Here is a 7,780-nt window from a genome sequence, read left to right on the forward strand (position 1 = left end):
TTTTGCATGAATATTGTAGCATTATTGTTACAGGATCCCTGGTGGGGGATGATCTTTGAAATTATGATGAAAAACGTAAAAACTAAACAAAAAATGGATGAAAAAATAAAACGAGATTTTTCAACAAAATATAAAAGATACTTTGAAGGAAAGATTATAGTACACAGGTTCTGTTAAGTTATTCTGAGTTCTGACAGGGTTAGCTGTTAAAAGATGAAATCTAAAATACGAGAAAAACACATAAATTGCTGTCACAATTTTATTATAAGTATACTGATAGAAGTGACAACGCCTCTTAGGTGCGCAATATTCACATTACCAGTTACTGGAAACACTGACTAAGGAAATCCAACACAAAATGTGATTTCACAAGTGGACATATACTCTTAAAGACTATTTGCCAAAACATTTGCTATATAACTTATATATAGGTTGATAACAAAAGAACAAGCATAGATAGATTGTGTTTCTGTCCACTAGTTGTGACCCAAAGACGATTAAAGACGCGATATCTGAAGTGGGATAGACATGGAACCCTCTTCTCCCATCACTGGCTGGAATAAATCAACCTCTCCATATCGCTCGAGCACACGCATCCGGCAATCTTCAGCAGCCATCGTTCCAGTGGAGTATGCCCCATGGACAGATCCTGGATAGCTCATGCTTGTTGCTTCCCCTGCAAAGAACAAGTTATCTACTGGGACCCGTAACCTCTCATATAGTTCATGGGGTTTCCCAACTGCATCATAGCTATATGAACCTAGTGAATTTATATCTGATCCCCAACGAGACACAAGATACTGAATCTGCATGGTGGAAACAAATAACCAATTTTAAAAATTAAAAAAAAAAAAAAAAAGCACATTTTCAAAACTGTTACCCTATAGGCAATATGCATGCTTAATTAATCCCCCCATTTTTAATTTCAAAATTTTGGTCCCCTATTATAAAAATTACATGTTTTTTGTTGATCTGTTAACTGGTCATTCAAAACTTGATGAAGATGCTGACATAGCAATTGCACATGGAGTTCACATGTCGATAAGATACTGACATGAGTGGTACACATGGAGTTGACACCATACCAAACACATGAACATGTCAACATCTCCATTGAGTGATGGGTGACAAATTAACAGATAGATTAAGATCACAATTTTTTAAAAAATGAGACCAATATCGCAAAAATTTTAAATCATCAAAATTGCATATTGTACTAGAGACAAAAAATTGCAATTAAGCTAAATTATATTAGGGCCTATGTATTTTAGACAATGTATTAGTGATGAAAGCATTCATTTTTCTTGCACTGCTAAAAGTGAAACTAATAAGAAGCAAAATTAGTATGGCTACCGGTGAAGAAGCATCTGGAAAAATCTTCTTGAGCTGCATGAAAGCGAAGTTGACAGCTGCTTCATCAGGCATCTTTTCAACGTCTTTGGCAAGCTGCCCAGAAGGCATGTAAACGAGAACAGCACGACCTGTGGCCTTGTGGAGATTAAGGAAGTAGCTACATTCATAAGGTGTATCTGCAACTACTCCCAAGAACTCCACATTAGGCCAAAACACATTTTCAAAGTGTAAAATGATTTTATTCTCAAGTCCAATCCCAAGATCAGCAATGGCAGCTTCCTTCCAGTCTGGAAGCTTTGGCTCAAACAATATTTTCTTCGCCTTAAGCACCCCAAGTGGGACAGCAATAACAGCAGCATCAGCAAAAAACGTTTTCCCATTTTCCACAGTTACCTTTACTCCATTATATCGCCTAACTACTTTTGTGACCCTGAAAAAAGGGAATTCCAAAGCCCGTAAATTTAACTACTCAAAACAGTACATACAAATTTTAAAACAACAATTCAAAATAATAAGTACCTGTGCCCCAATCGAATATCAAGACCCTTGGCTAGGCTATTTACAACAGGCAAGTAGCCACGGACCATAAGACCATGACCACCAGGGAGCAGTACCTCCTGTAAATACACACCAGAAGAGTGATATAATAATAATTTATAGAAGGAAGAGTAATTCAAAAGAAAGAAAGAAAAAAAAAAGCTTACTTGTTGGTTAAGAAGTTTCTAGCTAGGATGCTATAATATATAATTAGGGTCAGTCATGTCTATCTAATATGCATTATTTTTCAACCCTAAATCCCAAAAAGGTTAAGACCACCTTTTCACAATCATGCAATATGATGGTATATTCAGATGACAGAGGATTCCTATACACCCCACCACATCCACCTAACAAATAAATACCAATTCTCAGTGGAGGAAGAAAATTATAATGATTGTATCTTATTATTATGTTGACTTTTGCTTCAAATCATAGGCAGAAGGCATTTCATTTGACTTTTACATGCAGCAATTTGCCTAAGATTGAAGACTCATGCACCTTATTAGTATGTAGATCAGGAAACACATTTACATGGTTATCGGTCATAGAAAGGCTGCATGTTGAAGACTCATGCACCTGGCTATGAGACAACTTTACAAATTATATAGGACCTAGCTACCTGTATGTAACACCAAAGAGAATAGATCATTCAGTTTATAAAATAGGGGTGATTGGAAGGGTGGGGGAATTGTTGATTTGGAACTCAACCACTAATACAACCAAAAAGATTTTCGACTTCATTTGTTGAAATTACCTGGTCCCATCCTTTCAGTGAAATAGCATCAGTGTCTGCAGCAAACCAGCCCTCCAGTCTACATAAATACCACTGAAGTACCTTATAAGCAATCCCCTCCAACCTGGATTCAAGAATTGAAATAATCTTATCAATTACAAGGTCTAAAAAACCAAAATGTTGTCATGGAAATTAATTCTTATGCCCATAATAACCTCAGTTCTGGCTTCCTATCGAAAACGATTGAAAGACCACGAAGTACAGACATGTCTTCACTGGATTCTTGCCTTATTTTATCTGTCTGCATTTTGTCATTAAGTGATCATTTAGAAATGTGGAATTTATATCTAAAATTTCTTTGAAACTATGAAATACAGTTTAAGTACAAAAATTAGTAAACAAATGCCATACCTCCTGCAAAATTGCCTCAAATATTTCACCAACTTTTGCTACCAACTCTTGAGGAACCTGTTTCCCATCCATATCAAAAAGTCCATAGCTGCAAGAAGTTGATGAATTTCAATCAAAAGGAACTATCATTTAGTAATTTCCAGCATGCAAGATAGTTGCCAAAATAATATTTGAAATAATCTTATACTACGCAATTGGAGTAGAAATTAATAGAGCAAAAAAATCTAATATACTTACCTTTCCAAATCATGGTCATAGAGTATGGAATTATCCCCACTAGTACGGTAAAGGGGTAGACCTAGCCTCCCAATCACCGAAGCCAGTGGATTTTCATTGGAAACTCCATGCAACCTGAAAAATGTGTAACTTTTAGTACTAAAAAAACAAATAAAAAAATGGAAGAAATTTTACATTCTCATAATAAGCAGATAAAGAGAAGTAGCTTTACCATGATGCTCCCATGTCCACAGGAAAACCAAATGAGTAATCAGTGTGAATTCGGCCACCAATTCTTTCCCTTGACTCTAAGAGAACAACCTGACCAAAAATTAAAACATAGGCACCATTTAATAATTGAGGCCATGTAAGTTCAAGTTTACAATTAAGCAGCACACAACACCACAATCCTTGAAAGTTATTAAGTTATTTTGCCACTTCATGATGTGCTTGCGCAAACTCACGAATTTCTGACAGGTTCATAAAAAAAAGATGTGACCCCAATGATCATTTGCTGCTTTCATGCGTTTTGTAGAATCTTATTCACCCAAATGTGAGTACAAAACCAGCTGAATTCTAAACTGACTAGCATCACCCAGGACACTTCCCTAGAAGTCCAGAACATTACAAGCTTCTATTCAACAAACCCATAAATAACCTATAAAATTGACCCAAAACAGGGGATAATCTTAATCATTGATTAAATTAACCCACCAATTTTTTCAGTGAAATAATGCAATTTACTTCAAACTTTGGACAATCTCTTAACAATCAGAATTAGAGTTTCATCTTGGTAATTCAAGTAATCATAAAGACAAGTAATAAAGTTTACGTTGAAGGGTAACAATTAACAAAGGTAAAACTCCATTTGTGATTGGAGACGAACACTATAAGTACACCTATGAAACTATATTTTAAGTTATATCTTATAAAGTATTGTTTTTTCAATAGGGTAACATACAGGTATAACAAAAATTCAAATAAATCATACAATTAGATCAGTTACCTGTAACGAAGCATCATGGAGCGAACGAGCAGCAGCAATCCCAGCCATGCCACCACCAATGACAATAACAGATGGTGACCTTCCCTGCTGATTGCCATCGTTTGCATAGCAAAGAGCTACAATAATTAAAGGGGAGAAGAAACAAAGATTTCATCAGACACAGTAGAACATAGAACATTAAAAGACAATTTTCAAATCATTCCTTCAATTTTTAAAGAAACCAGAGTGATCATGGCCTTATGGGTGTAAAATAATATATTATATTATTCCTAAAATTTATTACTTTTCTCCTTACCTCTTTTCATTACATTATCTATCTTATCTTATAATTATCTCTAACCTCATATGAACATTATTTTTGTACCATGATGGATTATTTATCAAAAAGTATGGTCGGTAAATATCAAAATCATTTCCTAAATTCATTAGTGTATATAGTTTACAAACTACGAAAAAACAGTTGCTTTTTTCAAATCTCCTAACAAAGATTTGGTGTACACATTTGGTATATACAAAACAATAGCGTACAGATATAAAACAACTGACTTTTCTCCTAACTAATCGTCGTACCATGTGAGTCTAAAACATTTATATTATAAACTACAAGAAATTGATTTAAAAAATATTCGTTGTAGAATATAAACTTAAATAAAATTCAACTATAAAAAAGTATAAAACTTAAAAATGTTTCTTTAAGATCATCGTTTCTCTCTCATTTCTTACCCTCACTATGAAGGCAGAGGTGTCCACTAGTATTTTCGGTTTATTTAATCTAAATCATATCCATAAGAAAACTTTATTGAGTTTGCTTTTGCTTAAACTACAAAAAGAGAAATTGATTTTCCAAATATATTTTTAAAACGTTTATTATAATAAACTTATATTTTAAGTATTGAATTAAATATAAATATAATATCCAAAAACAGGTATAAGTCGGCGTCTGGTAGGCTAACACGTGCTCTCACTGTTTCTGATACACGCAAACCTTTCCATCAGCATTTCAACAATAAAACCTAACAAAATAAAATTAAAAATTAAAAACCTTCTTTTCTTTTCTCACCACAACTATTTATTAAAATAATAATGTCAATTATGTAAACTAACTCGCACACGAAGCCACCACCGACATTTGAAAAGGCAAAAAATAATTTAAAAAATTTAAAAGTATAAAAAATAAAAATAAAAATTGATCAAAAGCAAACCTCTTGTTAATTGGGGATTACTCTTAGTTCTCGACTCCATATTCGGAATTAAATTCGAGATTAGTGTTACTATTGAAGGTGGAAGAGAGCGATTGAGGCGAAAAATGGAGGATAAAAATCAACAGACAAGTAACGAAGTGATTGAAGTTCAAGTTCGACGATGATGAATCCAGCTTCCCGAACCAGTTCATGCAGTTAGAACCGAACTAAGCGACGAGTGACGACGATTTGGAGGAATTGCGATCCTCGGCGGACGAACAAAAAGGTTCCAGAGAATTCTAAAGGCTTTAGGAAGCTCTGAAAAATTTTCCGAGAGATGGGAGAGAGAGAGAGAGAAAAAAAATTCTAGAGAGAGAAAAAGAAGAAGAACGGTTGAGGAGCGATATCGGAAAGCAATACTGGTCTAAGATTTATAGAATTTGTTCAAATGCTGGTCGTTGTCTAAGCAAAACTGGAGCGTCAAGTTCACGCGCTGGAGACATGCGTGAGAGTAACTTCTTATGGAAATTTGACACGTGGTTTGCGTTCTTGGTAATTTGGAACGCAACAAAAAACTTTTATTATTACGCATCGGTCATGAATGCACAGGAATCAAAATCAGATTAAGACACCAAAAGAACTTTCAGTTATATGTAGTAATTTGCAACTGATTTTCTTAACCGATGGTATCTTTTAGTAATACATTTTATTACTTAAATCAGTTAATTGCGTAATTTTTTCCATCAAATTAAGGATATTTTTGTTTTATTTTTAAGATTATACTCGCAGCAGCATACTTTAGTTCATTTTTAACTAATTAAACAAATTTATTTACCTATTTATTAAATAAGTTTCTTTTAATAGTTTTAACATTTTCTAAAATATTACTTGAAATAATATTTATAAAATATTAACTTCTAATTTGTATATTTTTTATTTTTATCTTTAATATATTTATTTAATTTTTTTTTATTTTTTAAAAATAAATCATGATATTATTATTTTTTATTAATTAATATTTTTCAATTATTTTAACATCTAATTTTATTAAATACTTATAATTTAATAAAATATTTTTTAAAACTTTAAATTATAAACTAATTTTTCAGTTAATTTTGGGAAACATTGTTTAATTTTATTTATATTAAATTAATTACAGATGCATTAATATTACAGATCTGGGAGCAGGATTTGATAAGTTCCGGTTTGACCTTCATGGAGATGCGGTTCAGCGGATTACGAATTGGAATGACCAAAATGATGTTGCGGATCTCTTGGGAAAATGGGGTGTGAAGCATTCATGGGACGAGGGAGTCTCCTGATTCTACTCTTGAAGCTGGTGGCAGAGACTCTTTTTCAGCTTTTATCTTTATTTTCCTTTTTGTACCAAAAAAATTACAGATGCATTAATTACGATAATTTAAGTATTTAACTACCACTAATTACTATTTATTCCCTCAATTACGGTATCTGAATCAAAAAAATTGAATGACAAAATTAGTTATTAAAAATTGAAACAAAAATGAGAAATTATAAATTCAAGATCAAATAATCATATAGCCCACCTATTAGAAAATTGACTTTTAACACGGTTCTAAAGTACATTTAATGATGTTTGTGAATAGTCTTTGAAACAAATGACATTAAAATTCATTCACATACCATGACGGTTATAAAATAAATCGTCTTTAAAATATTATTTAGTAAAGATATGATAATTTCATATACTATTATTTATCTTTCTTCCTTTAATAAAGATATGATAATTAATATTATCTTGAAATTTCAAATGATAATAAATATAAACAAAAAATTTCTTCCAACAATGACACAAGAAAAAGGCAATCGTATGTGTTTAGTTGATAATTCCCATATTTAATTCGTACTCATAGATTGTCTATACTTACTCTTGTACTCCATGTACCAACATTTGCAATGTTTTTTAAGTCAATTATTGAATTTAAGAAGAAAAAAAATAATCGCATAAATGCATGATTGGTTGAACTTAGAAGATTACCTAAAACCTTGCACCAACCTGTTCGCGCTCTAGTACTATTGCGAATTTATCGGCAAATGCACCGAGTCGATCAAGTAGTATTAAAACGGTAAGAAATCGAGTATCGAACTCAAGGAACTTGTGTCATTTGGTGAAGTGTCATTCAATAAACAGACATTTGTGTTAAGAAATAAGAATCATGAATCAAAGCAATAATGTTTCTATTCTAGTTACTAATTACAAAAAATATGAACAAGTGGGTGTTAAACTAGATAATTAAAAGTGTTGGATCCTCCTACTGAGTTACTTGATGCAATTAAGGTTTTTTTCTATTAAAAAATGTT

General features: G+C 32.4%; 1 protein-coding gene across 1 annotated transcript; it reads right to left on the bottom strand.

The window, feature by feature from the left end:
- Positions 1–226: 226 nt before the first annotated feature.
- On the bottom strand, positions 227–5,855 carry LOC114423310 (polyamine oxidase 2-like). Its single transcript, XM_028390015.1, has 10 exons — positions 5,462–5,855; positions 4,260–4,375; positions 3,486–3,574; positions 3,275–3,388; positions 3,038–3,125; positions 2,842–2,927; positions 2,648–2,750; positions 1,873–1,970; positions 1,354–1,783; positions 227–806 (listed from the first exon to the last, which is right to left on the bottom strand). Exons 1-10 carry the CDS (start codon positions 5,499–5,501, stop codon positions 498–500), a joined length of 1,473 nt encoding a protein of 490 aa, XP_028245816.1. The 5' UTR covers positions 5,502–5,855; the 3' UTR covers positions 227–497.
- Between the last annotated feature and the right edge of the window lie 1,925 nt (positions 5,856–7,780).

Source organism: Glycine soja, chromosome 8, assembly GCF_004193775.1.
Source record: "Glycine soja cultivar W05 chromosome 8, ASM419377v2, whole genome shotgun sequence".
Classification (NCBI taxonomy): Eukaryota; Viridiplantae; Streptophyta; class Magnoliopsida; order Fabales; family Fabaceae; genus Glycine; species Glycine soja.

Excerpts from the sequence above, each read along its gene's own strand:
- LOC114423310 (XM_028390015.1), bottom strand. The coding sequence starts at position 5,501 with ATGGAGTCGAGAACTAAGAGTAATCCCCAATTAACAAGAG. Across the intron at positions 4,376-5,461 it reads TAATCCCCAATTAACAAGAG|CTCTTTGCTATGCAAACGAT; the intron begins GTTTGCTTTTGA and ends TAATTATTGTAG. Across the intron at positions 2,751-2,841 it reads GATAGGAAGCCAGAACTGAG|GTTGGAGGGGATTGCTTATA; the intron begins GTTATTATGGGC and ends TCTTGAATCCAG.